At 38.5% G+C, this 18282-nt stretch overlaps 1 protein-coding gene and 1 pseudogene across 2 annotated transcripts in view; both read left to right on the top strand.

Moving 5' to 3' along the window:
* On the top strand, window positions 1-1996 carry LOC137763539 (ATP synthase subunit O, mitochondrial pseudogene; annotated as a pseudogene).
* Window positions 1997-15694: 13698 nt separating this feature from the next.
* The window catches only part of ADAD1 (adenosine deaminase domain containing 1), a 47499-nt gene continuing 44911 nt past the window's right edge, over window positions 15695-18282 (top strand). For both annotated transcript variants that reach the window (XM_068542332.1, XM_068542333.1), the window contains exons 1-2: window positions 15695-15866; window positions 16627-16815. In XM_068542332.1, coding sequence (XP_068398433.1) covers window positions 15695-15866; window positions 16627-16815 — 361 coding nt within the window. The remainder of the gene's footprint in view (window positions 15867-16626; window positions 16816-18282) is intronic.

Here is an 18282-nt window from a genome sequence, read left to right on the forward strand (position 1 = left end):
ATGCCTCTCTTAGTCACTGATAGAACCAGCAGGAGGAAAATCAGTAGAAATATAGATGACCTGGACAACACTAAAAGTCAACTCGACTTAGTTGGTATTTATAAAACACTCTACACCCAGCAACAGCAGAATATAGATTCTTCCCAAGTTCAAACAGAACATTCACAAAACAGACCATACTCAACCTTAAGACAAACCTTAACAAGTATAAAATAGAAATCATACAAAGACAGTATGTCTTAAACCATAACAGAATTAAACTAGATATCTGAAAAAAAATCCTGAAATATTTGGAAATTAAACAACACACTTCTAAGTAAGCCATGAGTCAGAGGAAGTCCCAAGGGAAATTTTAAAATATGTTAAACTAAATGAAAATGAAAATGTATCAAAATTTGTGGGATGCAGCTAAAGCAGTACTTCGAGGGAAATTTATAGAATTAAATATTCATATTAGAAAAGAAGATCTGAAATCAGTAAACTATGTTTGAATAAAGAAATTAGAGAGCAAGAATAACAAATCCAAAGCAAGAAGAAGGAAGGGCATAATAAAGATTAGAGCAGAAATAAATAAAATTTAAACAGAAAAATAACAGGAAAAAAAATCAATAAAGCCAAAATCTGCTTCTTTGAAAACATCAATAAAATTGATCAACCTCTAGCCTGGCTGAAGAAGACACAAGTTACCAATATTAGGAACAAAGGAGGGGATATCACTACTTATCTCACAGACATTAAGATAATAATAATAAAAAATTATATGGCCATGTATTTGACACAATTACACAAAACTTGGATGTAATACGCTAATCCCTTAAAAGGTGCAAAATACCAAAACTCACCTAAGAAATAGATAACATAAATATTTCTATATTGATTAAAGATATTGAATTTGTAGGTTAAAACCTTCTCCCCCCCACCCCCCAAAAAAAGAAAACTCCTGTCCCAGATGGTTTTACTGAAAAAATTCTGAAAATTCTGAAAAATTTACTGTAAAATACAGAACATTCAGAGAAGAAATAATACCAATTCTACCTAATCTTTGTCAGAAAGGAGAATAATACTGAATACTTCCCAACTGATTCTACAAGGCCAAATTATCCTAACGTTAAAACCAACGATATTACAACAAAGAAACACTTATAGCCCAATATTCCTCATGAACACAGATGCAAAAATCCTCAACAAAATAGTAGCTAATTGAACACAGCAATATATTGAAAGGATAATACATAACACACAAGTGAAGTTCACCCCAGAAATTCAAGGATGGTTCAACATTTGAAAATCAGTCAATGTAATTCACTGTATTAACAAACTAAATTTTAAAAGAAAGATCTCTGACCTACAGCCACCGAGAAGAAGACGGCCACCCCAGCAGTGTCTGGGCTCTCCCTGCAGGTGCGATGCTTCAGCACATCTGTGGTCAGGCCATTTGCCAAGCTTGTGATGAGGCCACCTGTTCAGATATATGGCATCAAAGTTCACTATGCCACTGCTCTTTATTCTGCTGCATTTAAACAGGATAAACTGAAGCAAGTAGAAAAGGAATAGCACAAATCTTGAAGGAACCCAAAACGGCTGCTTCTATTATGAATCCCTATGCAAAGCGTTCCATTAAAGTGAAAAGCCTAAATGACATGACAACAAAAGAGAGGTTTTCTCCCCTCATGTCCAACCTGCTCAATTTGCTTGCTGAAAATGGTCGCTTGAACAATATCGCTGGAGTCATTTCTGCCTTTTCTACAATGAGTGTCCACCGTGGAGAAGCACCTTGCACAGTTACCACTGCAACTTCTTTAGATGAAGCCACTCTTACTGAATTAAAAACGGTCCTGAAGAGCTTCCTAAGTAAAGGCCAAGTATTGAAATTGGAAGTTAAGACTGATCCATCAATCATGGGTGAAATGATTGTCCGTATTGGAGAGAAATATGTTGAATGTCTGCAAAACCCAAGATTCAGAAGCTGAGCAGAGCAATGCGGGAGAGTTTCTAAAAGTTGATTTTCTGTCAGTGAAAATTCTTAAACTTGGAGCAACAATAAAATGCTTCCTGAACAGAAAAAAAAAGAAAAAGATCTCAAAAGGTACAAAAAAGCATTCAAGAAAGTTCAACATCCATTAACAATAAAAAAAAATCTTCATCAAATTAGGAACAGAAGAGAATTTCCTAAGCTTAATAAAGAACATCTGTGAAAAACCTATAGCTGACAGCATAGTTAATGGTGAGAGAATGAATTCTTTCCCTTTAAAATCCAGAACAAAGCAATGTTTCACTGCCCCTATACAATATCTTACTGGAAGTTCTAATCAGTGTTTTAAGGAAAAGTAGTCTTCACATAAATATGCCAAATTGTTTTTTGACAAAGGTGCAAAAGAAACTCAATAGAAAAAAAATAGTTTTCTCAAATGGTGCTGGAGTAACTAGATGTCCATAGGCATAAAAAACAAAAAAAAGAAGCTCAACATAATCCTAATACCTTATACAAAACATTAACTCCAAGTGGAAAAATATATCATACACCTAACTTAAAATTATAAAACTGTCTAGAAGTAAACATAGGGGAAATGTGTGACCTTGGGTTTGGATTTTAGAGACAATATCAGCAGCATGATCCATAAAAGAAAAAACTGACATAGGCATACCTCGTTTTACTGAGCTTTGCTTTATTGTGCTTCGCAGATACTGCATTTTTTTTTTTTTTACAAATTGAATGTTTGGCAAGCCTGTATTATCAGATGGTGGTTAGAATTTTTCACCAATTAAGTATTTTTAAATTAAGGTATGTGCATTGTTTTTTTAGACATAATGCTATTGCACACTTAATAGGCTTCAGTATAGTGTAAACATATCTTTCATATGCACTGGGAAACAAAAAAATTCGTGTAACTCGCTTTACTATGATACTCACTTTATTTCAGTGGTCTGGAACTGAACATACTATATCTCCAAGGTATGCCTGTAAATTGGACTTGATCAAAATTAAAAACTTCTGATCTACAAGGACACTTAAGAGAATAAATACTCAAGCCACAAACTGGGAGAACATATCTGCAGACCACACATCCAATGAAGGATCTGTATAAAGAATATACAAATACTCTTCAAACTTAATAAGAAAATTTCCAATTAGAAAATGGGCAAAAGACTTGAACAGACACTTAACTAAAGAATGGCAAAGATATATGAAAAGATACTCAACATCATTAGTCATTAGGGAAGTGCATATTAAAACCACAATTAGATACCACTACATAAGACTTACTATAATGGCTAAAATAATAGTTAAAAAAACTAACAATACCGAATGCTGGTAAGAGTGCACAGCAATAGGAATTATTTATTGTTGGTGGGATTGCAAAAATGTTATAGTCACTCTGGAAAATTCTGGCAGTTTTTTCTAAATTTAAGTATTTTAAGTATACGTTTACTGCTATGGACCAAATGTTGGTGTCTCCCTAAAATTCATATCTTGACACCTAATTCCCAATGTGACAGTAACTGGAGGTGGGACCTCTGAGTGGTGATTAGATCATGAGCCCTTATGAATGGGATTAGTGCCCTTATGAAAGAGACTCCAGATTGCTCTCTTGTCCCTTCTGCCATGTGAGGACACAGCAAGAAGATGGCCATCTATGAACCAGGAAGCGGCATCTTTCATCAGACACGGAATCTGCCAGCAATCTGGACTTGCAACCCTCCAGAACTATGAGAAATATCTGTTATTTAAGCCACCCAGTCTATGGTATTTTTGTTACAGCAGCCCAAACAGACTAGGACACTTACTGTATAACCCAGCAATCCTACTTAGGATAAGTAGCTGTATTCATAATTACCAAAAACTGGAAACAACCAAAATGTCCTTCAACAGGTGAACAGATAAACAGTGTTATATGCATACAATGGAACACTACTCTGCAACAAAACGGAATAAGCTATTTATTCACCTAACAACTTGGCTGAATCTTAAATGTGTTTTTCTAAATGAAAGAAGCCAGATCTAAAAGGTTACATATTGTATGATACCATTTGTATGACATTATAGAAAAGGAAAAAAAAAATCTATACTGAAAACAGACCAGTGATTTCCAGGAGTAAAGGGAAGGAACAGAGGTGGGTCACATATGGAAATTTTAGGGTGATGGAACCATTCTGCATGGAACTGAGGTGGTCAATATATGACTCCATGTATCTGTCAAGACCCACAGAACTGTACTTGACGAAAGTAAGCTTAACTGTATGCAAGTTTAAAAGACCAACAGGGATGCCAGGATGAAATGCAGACTGTGACAAATGAATATAACTGTGTTATAAAACCATGACATGACCTCACTGAAGGGGATGGAAAAACAACTGACCTAAGTAACTCTGGAAAACAGTGTTCTGACCAGATAATGTAAGACTAAAGAAAAAAAAAAGAACTAAGCACTGTGCTTTAGTCGGTAAATTTTTTTCTCATAGTGATACTGGCTAACAAATCTGCGACTACTTTACGTGCTCAACAGATAAACTGTAGACATAGCCACATTTCTCATTGTCAGAGTAAGAAGAGACACACAGGCGAGGGGGAAGGCTAGAATGAATGTTGTGGTGTTGGATTACAGACAAAGGTATAAACTCATCATTATGTATAGATACCAAAATACAAATATGTCTGCATATATGAGTTAGCATACATAAATATATTTACTAGTTCTGTTTTCTGTGCAAGCATAGAAGCAATGACACTTCTAAAGCAACAAGTACAACTAGTTCCAAGATCTTAGTTTCTCATTATCATTATCCAGTAAAAATTAACCAGGGCTTCCTGGAGAAATGGCCAATTTTAGGTGTAGAGCGTGGAAAATACAAGCACATCTTCCAGAAAGTAAGGAAATACTTTCTTTAAAATGGGAACATGTCAAAAGGGCACAGGAGCCAACAATGAAAGAGCTCCCAATGCTGGAATAATCTGAACGACAAATAATAACAGTAATGGATTATACCCAAATAATAAAATAAATATCAGTGACTCCACACTGGTATGTAAGGGAAGGGGACAAATGTTTCTTAAAAAGAATTCCAAACAACAAATGTAAGAGGAATGAAAGAAACAGAAAATCACCATTAGAACACCACAGTAGAAGTTATGGTTCAAGATGGTGAAGTAGGAAGATCCCGAACTCACCTCCTCCCACAGACACACTGAATATACAGCTACATATAAAACAATTTCCTCTGAAAGAAACCACAAAACTAGCTGAGAGACTCCTACGCAATGGGCGACCAAAAAACCCCACATCAGAACAGGTAGGAGAGGCTGAGACACAACCTTGCTGAAAACCCCATCCCTAGTGTGGTGACCCACAATCAGAAGGAAACTCACAACTCCAAGCTTCTCCCTGAGGAGCAAAGGGTCTGAACCCCACACCTGGCAACTTTTAAGACGTGCACCTGAGAGATGAGCCCCCAAAACATCTAGCAACACAGGACTTGCATCCACAAAACACACAAGGCTATAGTGAACTGAGAAACAGTTCTGAACTGAGAAATAGTTCTGAGGACATCCTGGGCCCAGCGCTGAGGAAGCTGACTGAAACACCCAGTCTTTCTGTAAAAGAGGTCTATTTGCCTATCTTAAAGCTTTGGTCTAAGGGGCAGGCATCTAAGGTAACACACATTTCTAGGCCCCTACTGAAATATTCTCCAAAGATAACAGAAGCCACCTTTGTGCTCTCCCTCTGCATTAACTCCAGGTCATGGTATCTCCCAGAAAGGAGTTAATGTACATATCTGGTGCCCTAGTTTTTGTGCATATCACGCAAGTGTCACCCCTTGACTGCTGGCTCTGCTGGACAGAAAGGCTTATATTCGTAAGTCCCACAGGACTGTAAAAAACAGAGTTCTTAACTGGCTATTCCCCCAGGGCACAGTGGAGAAGCAGCAGACTGACATGCCCAGTCTTTCTGTGAAAGAAGCTTATTAATTTATCTTCCTACCCGTGGCCTGAGGAGCAGGCTTCAACTTAAACAAGTATATAAGGGACCATTGAAAACCTCTCCAGAGACCAGAGAGGCTGGTGGGTGCCATCTTCATGCCTTCCCTCTGCCCCAAGTCAGGTCACCAGTGTCTCTCTGAGAAAGGAGCTTGTGCACATGCCTGGCACCACAGCTTTTGTAGCTGCCACCCAGAGGACACAGCTCTTGATAGCCTGACTCTGGTGGCTAGTAGGGGTTGGGTTTGTGGGTTAAATGGGATGGAGGCAAACAAAGAAAAGTTCTTAATTAGCTGTCACCCCAGAACTCAATGCAGAGGGAGCAAACAGCAAAGCCCACTGCTGAGTCTTCCCATGAAACAGAAAAGCCCACTGCTGAGTCTTCCCCTGAAAGTCTTCAAACTTTAAAAGCTGCTGCCTGAGGGTCCAGCTTCCAGTCAGTCTGCGTCTAGGTAATGATTGAAATCCTCCCCTTTGGGACACTGAAAGATTTTGGCACACGCTCAACTACAGAGAGGCACTAAGAACAAAGTAGACTACTTAGCCACAAGAGTTTGAGATATCAATGGCATTTTTCACAGAACTAGAACAAATAATTCTAAAATTTGTATGGAAACACAAAAAAACCCTGAATAGCCAAAAAAAAAATCTTAAGAAAGAAGAACAAAGCTGGAGGTATCATGCTCCCTGATTTCAAATTATACTACAAAGATACAGTCATTAAAACAGTCTGGTATTGGCACATAAAGAGACACATAGATCAATGGAACAGACTAGAGAACCCAGAAATAAACCCACACTTATATGGGCAATTAATCTACCACAAAGGAGGCAAGAATATACAGTGGGGAAAAGACAGCTTTTTCAACAAATGGTCTTGAGAATATTAGACAGCTACATGCCAAATAATCAAACTGGGCTACTCTCTCACCCTATGCACAAAAATAAATTCAAAATGGATTAAATACTTATAAATATAAGATTAGATACCATAAAACTTCTAAAAGTAAACACACAGTAAGCTCTTTGACATCAGCCTTAGTAATATTCTTTTGGATATGTCTCCTCAAGCAAGGGGACAAAAGCAATAATAAACAAACGGGACTACATCAAACTAAAAAACTTTTGCAGAGCAAAGGAAACTATCAACAAAATGAAAGGCCACCTACGGAATGGGAGAAAAATATTTGCAAATGACACATTTGATAAGGGGTTAAGATCTAAAATATAAAAGAACTCATACAACGCAAGATCAAAAAAACAACCCTATTAAAAATGGACAGAGGATCTGAACAGACATTTTTCCAAAGAAGACATACAGATGGCCAAAAGAAAATTGAAAAGCTGTTCAACATCACTAATCATCAAAGAAATGCAAATCAAAACCACAATGAGATGCCACCTCACACTTGTCAGAATGACTATCGTGAAAAAGACAACAAATAACAAATACTGGCAAGGATGTGGAAAAGGGAACCTTCATACACTGTTGGTGGGAATGTAAATTGGTTCAGTCACTATGAAAACAGTATGGAGATTCCTTAAAAAATTAAAAATAGAACTACCATATGATCCAGCAATTCCACTCTTGGGTATTTATCCAAGGAAAACAAAAACATCAATTAGGAAAAATATATGTTCATAGCAGCATTATTTACAATAGCTAAGATATGGAAGCCACCTAAGTACCCACCAAAGATGAATGGACAAAGATGTGGTACACAAACATACACATATGTATATATACATACACACACACAGAGGAATATTACTCAGGCAGAAAAAAAGAATGAAAACTTGCCATATGCGACAACATGAATGGACCAAGAAGGTATTCTGCTAAGTGAAATAAGTCACGTAGAGAGAGAAAATACTGTATTATTTCACTTATATGTAAAATATAAAAAAAAAAACAAATGAATAAACATAACAGAAACAGAATATACCATCAGGCCACTCAAGATGGAGATTCTCTTGCTCTCTGTACATCCCTTGCTCAACCAGTACGTGTTCTATCTACATGCTACTCAAATGACTAACCTTCTCTCTCATTCATAGAGCCTAATCAGTAACTGCCTACATGGTTGCCCCCAGCCTCAGACAGTGATTGTTCTAACCTTTAGATCAGAAAGGCTCTGCCCTCCTAGTTTATCAAAGGGGTTATGAGGGACATGCCCCTTTGCTGGTTTTCCTGGTAACCAATAAGCCAACCTGACGTCAATTCCACCTACAACTAGTAACCTCCCTCTTCCCCTAGTAGCGATGACAGCTGCTATGACCTGCCTGCTGTCTGCCATATATGGTGGAGTGCTGCTCCAGGAACTCCTTGCTTCAGATGTGTAAGATCTCCTATCCAATAAACCACCAATGCCGCTATCGCTGTCTATGGGCTCTTTCTTCAGTCTTGAGGCTAGGCAATTACAAGGCTTGCAGGCCTGTGGAATGCAGCTCAACATAGTTACAGATATAGAGAACAAACAGGTGGTTGCCAGGTGGGAGGGGGGCCGGAGGGGGGCTGGAGGGGGTGGAAAAAAATAAATGAGGGAGATTAAGAGGTACAAACTTCCAGTTGTAAAATAAATGAGTCACAGGTTATGAAATGTATAGTGTGGGGAATACAGTCTATAACTCTGTAGTATCTTTTTACGGTAACAGATCGTAACTAGATTTATTGTGGTGATTATTTTGAACTGTGTAGAAAGATCAAATCACTATGTTCTGTAACAGGAACTAACACAATGTTGTTGGTCAATTATACTTCAAAAACAAATAAACTCATAGAAAAGGAGACCAGACTCATAGTTACCAGAAGTAGGGATTAGGAGGAGGAGGAATTGGACGAAGGCAGTCAAAAGGTAGAAACCTCAAGTTATAAGATAAATAAGTACTAGGGATGTAAAGTACAACATGATAAATATAATTAACACTGCTGTATGTTATGTATGAAAGTTGTTAAGAGAGTAAATTCTGAGTTCTCATCACAGGAAAACATTTTTTTCTCTTTCTTTAATTTCATATCTATATAGATGATGGATGTTCAATAAACCTATAGTGATAATCATTTCATGACATATATAAGTCAAATCATTATGCTGTACACCTTAAACTCATACAGTGCTGGATACCAGTTATATCTCAATAAAACTGGAAGAGGAAAAAAAGACAATAGAAAGGATCAGTGAAACTAACAGCTGGCTCTCTGAAAAGATAAACAAAATCGAAAAACCTTTAGCTAGAGTCAACAAGAAAAAAAGAGAAGACTCAAATAAATAAAATCATAAATGAAAGAGGAGACATTACAACTGATACTACAGAAATACAAGTGATCCTAAGCTACTACTATGAACAATTATACACCAACAAATTGAACCACCTAGGAGAAATAAATTCCTGGAAACACACAACCTACCAAGACTGAATCAGGAAGAAGTAGAAAATATGAACAGACCAATTACTAGTAAGGAGACTGAATCAATAATCAAAAACCTCCCAACAGACAAAAGTCCAGGACCAGACAGCTTCACTGGGGAATTCCACCAAACATTTAAAAAGAATTAATACCAATCCTTCTCAATCTCTTCCCAAAAATGCAAGAGGAAGGAATATCCCGAAACTCATTTTATGAGGCCAGCACTACCCTGACACCAAAACCAGACAAGGACAGCACAAGAAAAGAAAATAATAGGTCAATATTCCTGATCAGCACAGAAGTAAAAACCGTCAACAAAATATTAGCAAACTGAATTCAACAATACATTAAAAGAAGGGTCATGCACCATGATCAGGTGGGATTTATTACAGGGATGCAAGGATGGTTCAACATCTGCAAATCAATCCATGTGATATATCAAGTTAACAAAAAGAAGAATAAATATAATTGTCTCAATATATGCAGAATTCAACATCCATTTATGATAAAAACTCTCAACAAATTGGGTATAGAGGGAACATACCTCAAGATAATAAAAGCCATTTATGACAAGCCCACAGGTAACATGATATTCAACAGTGAAAAGCTCAAAGGTTTTCCTCTAAGATGAAGAACAAGACAAGGACGCCCACTCTTACCACTTTTATTCAACATAGTATTGGAAGTCCTAGCTAGAGGCAATAAAAATAAATGAAAGGCATCCAAATTGGAATGAAAGAATTAAAACGATCTCTATTTGCAAATGACATATTACAAATAGAAAACCCTAAAGACTTAGACCAAATTTACAAATTCAGTGAAGTTGCAGGATACAAAATCAGCATACAAAAATCTGGTGCATTTATATACACTAATAAAGAACTATCAGGGGCTTCCCTGGTGGTGCAGTGGTTAAGAATCTGCCTGCCAATGCAGGGGACACGGGTTCAAGCCCTGGTCCGGGAAGATCCCACATGCCACAGAGCAACTAAGCCCATGCATCACAACTACTGAGCCTGTGCTCTAGAGCCCATGAGCCACAACTACTGAGCCTGCGTGCTGCAACTACTGAAGCCCGCATGCCTAGAGCCCATGCTGCACAACAAGAGAAGCCACCACAATGAGAAGCCCGCGCACCGCAACGAAGAGTAGCCCCCGCTCGCCGCAACTAGAGAAAAGCCTGTGCGCAGCAACGAAGATATAACACAGCCAAAAATAAAAATAAAATAAATAAATTTAAAAAAAAAGAACTATCAGAAAGGGAAATTAAGAAAACAATCCCATTTACAATTGCATCAAAAAAGAGTAAAATACCTAGGAAGAAATTATCCAAGAAGCTGAAAAACTTGTACACTGAAAACTGTAAGACGCTGATGAAAGAAACTGAAGATGACACAAATAAATGGAAAAACATTCCATTCTCATGGGTTGGAAAAATTAATATTGTTTATATGTCCATACTACCCAAAGCAATCTACAGATTCAGTGCAATCCCTCTCAAATTTCCAATGGCATTTTTTCAAAGAAATAGAACAAACAATACTAAAATTTGTATGGAACAACAAAAGATCCCAAATACCCAAAGCAATCTTGAGACAGAACAAAGCCAGAGGCATCATGCTTCTTGATTTCAAACTACACAATAAACTACAGTAGTCAAAACAGTATGGTACTGGCACAAAACAGACACACAGATCAACAGAATAGAGCAGAGAGCCCACAAATAAACCCACGCATATATGGTCAATTAATTTATGATAAAAAAGCCAAGAATATACAATGGTTAGTCTCTCCAATAAAACTGGACAGCCACATGCAAAAAAATAAAGCTAGACCAGTATCTCACACCATACACAAAAATAAACTCAAAAAGGATTAAAGACTTGAACATAAGACTGGAAACCATAAAACTCCTAGTAGAAAACATAGGTGGTAAGCTCCTTGACTTTGGTCTTGGTAATGATTTTTTGAATTTGACACCAAAAGCAAAGGCAACAAAAGCAAAAATAAACAAGTGAGACTATATTCAACTAAAAAGTTTCTGCACAGGAAAGGAAACCATTAACAAAATGAAAAAGCAACCTATGGAAAGGGGAAAAATTGCAAATTGTATATCTGATAAGGGGTTAATATCAAAATATATAAAGAGATCATAAAACTCAATATCAAAACCCCATACAATCTGATTTTTAAAATGGGAAGAAGATTTGAACACACATTTTCCCCAAAGAATGTATACAAATGGCCAACGGGTACATGAAAACACGCTCAACATCACTAATCATCAAGGAAATGCAAATCAAAACCACAATGAAATACTACTTCACATCTGATAACAGCTATTATTTAAAAGACAAGAAATGACAGGTGAATAGATGTAGAGAACAAACGTATGGACACCAAGGGGGTATGCGGGGGGTTGGATGAATTGGGAGATTGGGATTAACATATATACACTAATATATGTAAAATAGATAACTGATGAGAACCTGCTGTATAGCACAGGGAACTCCACTTCACTGTACAGTAGAAACTAACACAACATTGTAAGACAACAATACCCCAATAAAAAAAAAAAAAAAGAAAGAAATACCAGGTGAAGATGTGGAGAAAAAGGGAACTCCCATACACTGTTAATGGGAATGTAAATTCCTTCACTGGTAATGGAAAACAGTATACAGGTTCCACAAAAAATTAAACATAGAACTACCATATGATCTAGCATTTCCACCACTGGGTATTTATCTTAAGGAAATGAATAAAGTAACTGGAAAAGATATCTGCACCCCCACGTTCACTGCAGCATTATTTACAATAGCCAAGACATGAAACAACCTAACTGTCCATCAATGGTAAAATGGATAAAGATTATATATATATATATATATATATATATACACACACACACACTCACACATATGAATACATACACACAACTGAATATTATTCACCCATAGAAAGAAGGAAATCTTGCCATTTGCAACAATATGGATCGACCTTGAAGGCATTATGCTAAGGGAAATAAGACAGAGAAATACAGATATTGTATGATCTCACTTACATATAGAATTTTTAAAAAATGAAGTAATAGATTCAGAGTACAGATGGGTGGTTGCCAGAGGCAAGGGGTGGGGATGTCAAAGGTACAAACTTCCAGTTATAAGTCCTGGGGATGTTATGCACAATATTTGCTAAGATAGTAGATCTTAAAAGTTCTTATCACAAACAAAATATTTATAACTGTATGTGGTGATGTTAACTAGACTTGTTGTGGTGATCAACCTGCAATATATACATACACTAAATCGTATTTTTTTTAATAAATTTATTTATTTTTGGCTGTGTTGGGCCTTCGTTGCAGTGCACAGGCTTCTCACTGCGGTGGCTTCTCTTGTTGCAGAGCACGGGTTCTAGGCTCACAGGCTTCAGTAACTGTGGCTCGCAGGTTCAGGAGTTCTGGCACGTGGGCTCTAGAGCACAGGCTCAGTAGTTGTGGCGCACGGGCTTAGATGCTCCGTGACATGTGGGATCTTCCCGGACCAGGGCTTGAACCCGTGTCCCCTGCATTGGCAGGCAGATTCTTAACCACTGTGTCACCAGGGAAGCCCTAAATCATATGTTTTACACCTGAAACTAATATAATGTTATGTATCAATTATATTTTAATAAAAAAAGAAGAAATTTAACTGAGAAAACTTATTTAAAAAAAAAAGAATACCGCAGTAATAACTCCTTCAGGCAAAATGAAAATTAGTCAAACTCCAGGGTGAAACAGGATATTTGCATAGCCTCAAATTATCTCCCTCAAAATATTTATTAACATGGTGGTTTTAACATATGTCTACAAACTGTGATACTCCTCTCTCCAGGAGGTGTATCTCTATTTCCCTCCCCTCGTGTGTATGCTGGACTTCCTTCTAACAGAGTACAGAAAAGGGAAAATAGTAACTTCAGAGTGGAGAAACCTGACAGACACAACCTTAACGAAGTCGTCAAGGTTAACATCACCACTAATAGTTGCTGATATCATGTACTCCTTGATATGCCACAAGATGCGCACTTCACCTCCATAGTAGTCTTACCAAATATCCTTAACTCTTGTTTAAGCATGAGAAAACATCAGGCAAATGTAAATTGAGGGCCATTCTACAAAATATCCAACTGGTACTCTTCAAAAGGATCAAAGTCATAAAAAACAAGGAAAGACTGAGAAACTACCATAAACCACAGAAGACAAAAGAGACATGACTGCTAAGTGCAATGCGGTATCCTGGGTTGAATGTGGACATTAATTAAAAACCTGATGAAATCCGAATAAAGTATATAGTACAGTTAGTAGTTTTGTACCAATGTGAATTGCTTAGTTTTGATAAATGTACTATGCTATGTAAGATGTTAACACTAGGGGTAACTGGATGGAAGAGTATAGAGGAACTCTATCTTTACAAGTGTTCTGTAAATCTAAAATTATTTCAAAATAAAACATTACATACATATGCTTTATGTTTAAGAGTCATTTTTAACCATTCCTTTTACTTCTTTAGCTTCTATTTCCACTCCGTGTCCTTACTCAAATTGATCCTAATGTAATTATATATTTTTGTACTTAGAAGTTTTATTCACCATCCTTGGCACACTTCTTGGCAACATTTGAACTTTTTAATCTCCTGTAAGCAAAAGTTTCTAAATATTAAAGGAAAAATAACCTAGACTGAGTTATCATTACAGTTATCAACGAGCACTTGATCAAAACGTCATAATCAACACATTTTGATAACCACTAAAGAATATGCTGCTTTTATTGAAAATGCACTACTTAATGAGAGAAATGATGCTGTTTTTTCTCCCAATTAACCCATGTATTTGTGGATGGATATTACTTCTTGCTATAATGAGGTAGCACACCATCAATTCTGTTATTTTTTCTATTTTCTTTTAAAGTGATTTAACCCTCGAGAAGCCTTTCCCACGTAAAGAAGTAGAGGGGCATTTAAATTTTGTTATAACACTCTCACTCAATTCCATGAGTTACATGCCAAAACTCGTTTAGTAAAATACTAGTTAAAATATTTTCAACGGTCTCTCAGCAACACCTCCACCAGAGCCTCCTTCAATTTTCACAAGAGCAAAGAATTGAGGACAGGTACACTGGGTTTGCCATACCTGTTTTCAGGATTGTTCCTGGCTTGGCCCCATGTGAAGCTTCTGCAAGAGTCCAGGGTGGTTTTTTTCCTGTAAACAATAAAGACACCGTGAGGCCAAACCCTGTCCACACGGACCTTCTCAGAGTATAACTGGGGACAAAGCGAAGGGTTTCCTTTAAACTACCCACACACACAGGTAGCCCTAGGACTGCCTCCAAGGACCCTAGATAAGGAGGCCCCATTCCAGTGCTCTGTCAGGATGGAGTGGGTAGGGGGCAGGTGTGCGTAGAGGGCGTCGAGCAGGAGAGTGAAGGGGCCGAACTGCTCGACGTTACCGGCGTGCTCCAGCAGTCAAGGCGGCCAGGGGGCCTGGTTACCCACTTTCTCTCGGAGAGCGGGGCGCACATCCCGCGGCCTTAAACGTGCACGACGTTCCACGGCGTCCCGACGCTTGGCGATGCAAGCCGTGGAGCGCGGCGGGCATGCGCAGGCGCAGGCACAGGCACAGACGCAGGGGGCGGAAGCGCGGGCCTAGGAGACGGTTGGTGATTGGATGAGGCAGGGCGCGGGGGCGTCGGTCCCGGGCCTGCAGGGACGCCGCGAGGCCGCCTTTTGAAAGACGCAGCCCTGGCTGCCTGGTTGTCAGGCGGAGCGGTCTGAAGTGAGAGGTTGAGGCAGGGAGGAAGAAGCCATGGCATCGGCGGCGGCCGGCCGGCGAGCCCCCGGCCTGCGGCTCGGTCAGAGCTGCCCGCCGGAGGGGTCTGGCCAGCAGGGTTAGAAGGACAATTTTGGTGGGTGGGAGTTGGGCTGGGATTTGGGAGGCCGCCAACGGGCGGGCCGCTGCGGGTCTCAAATGTATTCTTTTTGTTGTTGTTGTTTTCCCTGACACCCGAGGAAGGGCTTTTCACCACCGACCACCTCGTCCCTTCTTTCCTCCTTGTAGCAGTGCTTTGGGGAGGGATTTAGGAGAGACAGTTATGTCACCCGTAAAAGTGTAGGCACAGAGCAGTCGTGACGTCAGTTAGAGGTTTAGCGCTTGTCATGTGAGTGTGTATAAAGGCCGCTTATGGGAATGTGGTTGGTTTTTATTTCAGAGTATTTTTAGCTTACGTAGTACTTTTTTTTTTTTGTCTTCTGACAATTTTCTTCCAATTTGTAGGTGAGAAAATGTCTGGCCACGATGACTGGTTTCAGAGTTCTCGGGTCCCCAGCTTTGCCCAGATGCTGAAAAAGAACTTGCCAGTTCAGCCATCAGCCCAAACGGTAACCACACCCACAGGGTGTTCCTCGGAAAGTTACAGCCTGTCGAACATGGCATCCAAGGTTACGCAAGTGACGGGTACAAACTCTTTTACACTTGTAATAACGCCTATGTTCTTTAAGATTCTGAGATGGCCAGTTAGTTTTGTTGAGCCCCCAGTTTAAATGTTTCCTGGATATATATCCATTTACCTGTGGCCATGTCCCAACTGAAACTTGGATTTGACTCCCAGCACAGTAGAAATCCTTCCCCTGGCTACTGACTTAATTGTTCTTTACCACTTGGGTGTACAACCACTTCCAGTGTGTCTTGCCTTTTTGAGGTGAGGCTGTGTCATTCCCTTCAGGAGAGAGGACTGGATTTATACTGGTTTCTATTCCACATATCACTTAGCAGAGTGTTAAGTGTAAAGCAGGGACAGACACACTAAAAATTTGATTGAATTCAACGTGAAAGGTAATATGAAATAGTGAATGGGAAGCAGAAACTAGGTTCTAGTCCCACATCTGTCTTAATACATTTTAGGCCTTAGTGACATCATGGGTAAAACTGGCTTAGAGAGCCTCTGAAGACCTTGACATCACTGAAATTCTAGGATTCTTTGATATCACTTAATTATATGACAATGATAGCACTTTGCAAAATAGTCTTAGTACTCTAAAAGATATATACAATAACAGGTTACACTTCTTTAGTAGTAGAAACTCATTGTTAATGAAAAACACATGTGACTAAATGTGTCTGGAACACCTTCCATTTTAGGAAAGTGTTTGGTGCTTTTGCTTGTTTTATTCTTTTTAATTTAACCAAGTTGACAAGCGTAAACATTTATTTTTAGGTAATTTTCCAGAACCATTGCTCTCCAAAGGTCTTTCATCTATTTCAAATTCTCTCCTTCCTCCGAAAAAAATATCTAAGGAATTTATAATGAAATACAAGCGTGGAGAGATAAATCCTGTATCAGCCTTGCATCAGTTTGCGCAAATGCAGCGGGTTCAGCTTGACCTTAAGGAAACAGTAACAGCAGGCAAGTGCGAAGTTGTATCTGGTTGTTCCAGTGCTAGAAAATATTTTCCTATTGAAAACAGAGTATATAAGTGGTACAAAATTTGATTATCTTGTTTATTTGCCTAATGTCGGCATTAGATGATTGCTAGTATGTCTTGACAAGGGTACTTAAGAAATTTTTATGTTCATACTGCTTTAGCCTTTTTTTTTTTTTAATTTTTATTTATTTATTATTTATGGCTGTGCTGGGTCTTCGTTTCTGTGCGAGGGCCTTCCCCAGTTGTGGCAAGCGGGGACCACTCCTCATCGCGGTGCGCGGGCCTCTCACTATCGCGGCCTCTCTTGTTGCAGAGCACAGGCTCCAGACGCGCAGGCTCAGCAATTGTGGCTCACAGGCCCAGCCACTCCGTGACGTGGGATCTTCCCAGACCAGGGCTCGAACCCGTGTCCCTTGCATTGGCAGGCAGACTCTCAACCACTGCGCCATCAGGGAAGCCCTTCTTTAGCCTTTTGAGCCTCTAAATTTACTCATACAAAAGTTCTAAAATCACTAAATTTTAATTTTTTGTGTATGGCTAGTTTAACGGAAATCTCATCAGCCTTGTAGATTACTTTCAAGTGTAAGTACTTCTTATAGCATAAATATACTTTTGTAGGGATGTTGAATATTTGGACTCTGATGATTTTATGAGTATTCTGTGATGATGATGCCTAACAAAAATTATAATCAAATTTGGCTTCTGCAATTTATACTTCAGAACCTAATTTTTATAAAGTATAAGGGAAAATAGTAGTTACCTGATTGATTCTCTGTCTGCAGACTTGTCTGTGACTAAATTTCTCCATTCTCTGTTAAACTGTCCCCTGCCAAAAGAATCTGTTAGCAGATTGGGCCTGTGGAAGGCTACAGGAGTACAGATTAGTAAAAGATAGAAAGAGGTTTCTGATTTCTTAACCTTATGACTAGTGATTAGGAAAATTAACAGGTGACAAAAATAGGTCTTAATAATGAAGTGAAGTTTTCCTAGGTCCTATCACTGTAAGTTGGATAACTTCATGTGATCAATACTATGGACTGAATTTTGGTGTAATTAGTTAGCTTTCTGCCGTTCTTCTCAAACTGCCCTTGGAAAATGTAAACTATTGGTCACAGTATGAAAAAAACTTATCAGGGCAGCTCTTCGTTGAACCAAGCAAAAACTCAAAAACACAATCTAGTGATTGTTAATGGTGTTCATTTTATGTGCATAGTACTAGCTGAATAATCTGATTCAGTAGATTTGGTAGAAAAACCAGAGTGTCAGTATTTTTTAACAAGCTCTTTAGTATGGATTTAGATGATGATCAAGTTTGAGAACTTGGGGTAGAAACAGGATGAAGCTTAAAAGTCTCAGCACTCTGACGCAGAGTACTTATTAACAAATTTGACACATAATATCTCACAAATAAGAATCATCTGGGCCACTTGTTAAAAATATAAAGTAGT

Source organism: Eschrichtius robustus, chromosome 4 (assembly GCF_028021215.1).
Source record: "Eschrichtius robustus isolate mEscRob2 chromosome 4, mEscRob2.pri, whole genome shotgun sequence".
Classification (NCBI taxonomy): domain Eukaryota; kingdom Metazoa; phylum Chordata; class Mammalia; order Artiodactyla; family Eschrichtiidae; genus Eschrichtius; species Eschrichtius robustus.